Here is a 1,577-nt window from a genome sequence, read left to right on the forward strand (position 1 = left end):
CTGACAATCAGCACTTCCATTTAAGACACTGAAGCAAAAGTTACTTACCCATGACACACGCATCAAGATATTTGGCTTCCATAATCCCCTGGTAGGTTATGTCGCCGTGTTCCTCGACCATTTCACTGATCTCCTGACGAAGGCGTTGCTGGATCTCTGGGTGCTTGGCAAGTAGGATGGACGCAAAGGCCAGCGTGGAGGCCGTGGTATCGTAACCGGCGACCAGGAACAAGACACTTTGGGAGATGATGGTAAGTTCATCCAGTGCTGTGAGAATGAAAAATGTCTGCATTTTAATCACTATCCGGTGAAAATTAGGCAAGTTCTATGATGTCAGTGCTGTAAATGATAGGTATGTCTTAAATTGCATGCTGTAAACATTGTAAACTGCTTGATATGAATTCATTTAGTTGTAAGGTTCTACTCACTTTGCTTGGACTTGGATGATTTATTGCCGTCTTGCATTGCTTGGACTCCTTCGGCATCGCCAGTGGAGATTTCTGCCTCTAGCAAGAGATCCAAAAAGTCTCCTCTTTTATTTCCACTTTGCCTCGCTCGCATGGTTTCACGGGTAACTTCCGTAAAGAAATCAGTTGCTGGTACTGAAAATCTCATATTAAATATTTTGGCAAGCTTGGGAAGAAGGCTTACGAAAACAATTCTACACATCATTCCCGGTGTAATTTTGAAAAAAGTGTCAACTTTTTCAGCAAATTCTGGCTTTTCATCCACTAGTGAATTACATTCAATACCAAAGGCGCAGGAAGCAATTGTGTCCATTGTGAAGCGGCCAAAATTATACTTCATGTCGACAAAGGGCTTCGTGCGTGCTTCCTTCAAGCAGAAGGAGACGAGTTGGTCGGCCTTTTTGCACACGAGCGGGAACATCCCCTTCATTTTGCCTGAGGTGAACGTGGGAGACATGATGGCTCTCAGTTTCTTCCACTCTTCACCTGTCTTCATAGTCAACATGTTGGTTAGTACTCTGTCCTTCTCGCTTGGCAACTCCATGGTCCTTCTGTCCATAAAGTGGTCAAAGTCCTTCACGTAAATGTGCCTCATGAGTTCTGGATCGCCCACCAATAACATTGGCTCATGGAAGGAATAGAGGCCGCAGAACTTTGATCCACCATAGTTGAAGTAGGCCTGTTAAGAGTGGAGGGATGTATCATGATACTAAAAATTATACAAATATTTGTTGTTTTTTTCTAATCACTGTGACGTCTGATGCTCAGTAATACAATAGTTCACAGAAACAAATACATTTATTACCTCTTTTTCAAAGTTACATCTTTTATTTGGGACAAGCAACTTATGCGCATGACCGATAAAGGGGACCACAGGCGGAGTGGGCACACCTTTACTTGTCCAGTATCTGTGTTTCCACCACGAATATGCCCAAAACAGTGCTAGCGCCGCACCCAACAGCAGCCATGTTACTCCAATCATCCTGGTAAGAAAATATTTATATAAATCAACAGGAATTCAGTGGAGGATGAAAACTTTTGCAGTGGGTACATGGAACATATAAACAAATGCGATTCATTTTTTATTATTATTTACAAAATATAAAGTGG

At 42.3% G+C, this 1,577-nt stretch overlaps 1 protein-coding gene across 1 annotated transcript in view; it reads right to left on the reverse strand.

Moving 5' to 3' along the window:
* LOC119581908 (cytochrome P450 9e2-like) overlaps positions 1–1,577 on the reverse strand; it is a 26,960-nt gene that overhangs the window by 11,378 nt on the left and 14,005 nt on the right. Inside the window, exons 2-4 of the mRNA XM_037930071.1 lie at positions 1,273–1,450; positions 429–1,146; positions 49–267 (exon numbers count right to left, since the gene is read on the reverse strand). Of these exons, the coding sequence (XP_037785999.1) occupies positions 49–267; positions 429–1,146; positions 1,273–1,449 (1,114 nt within the window). The 5' untranslated portion in view covers position 1,450. The remainder of the gene's footprint in view (positions 1–48; positions 268–428; positions 1,147–1,272; positions 1,451–1,577) is intronic.

This window comes from Penaeus monodon, chromosome 15 (assembly GCF_015228065.2).
Source record: "Penaeus monodon isolate SGIC_2016 chromosome 15, NSTDA_Pmon_1, whole genome shotgun sequence".
Classification (NCBI taxonomy): domain Eukaryota; kingdom Metazoa; phylum Arthropoda; class Malacostraca; order Decapoda; family Penaeidae; genus Penaeus; species Penaeus monodon.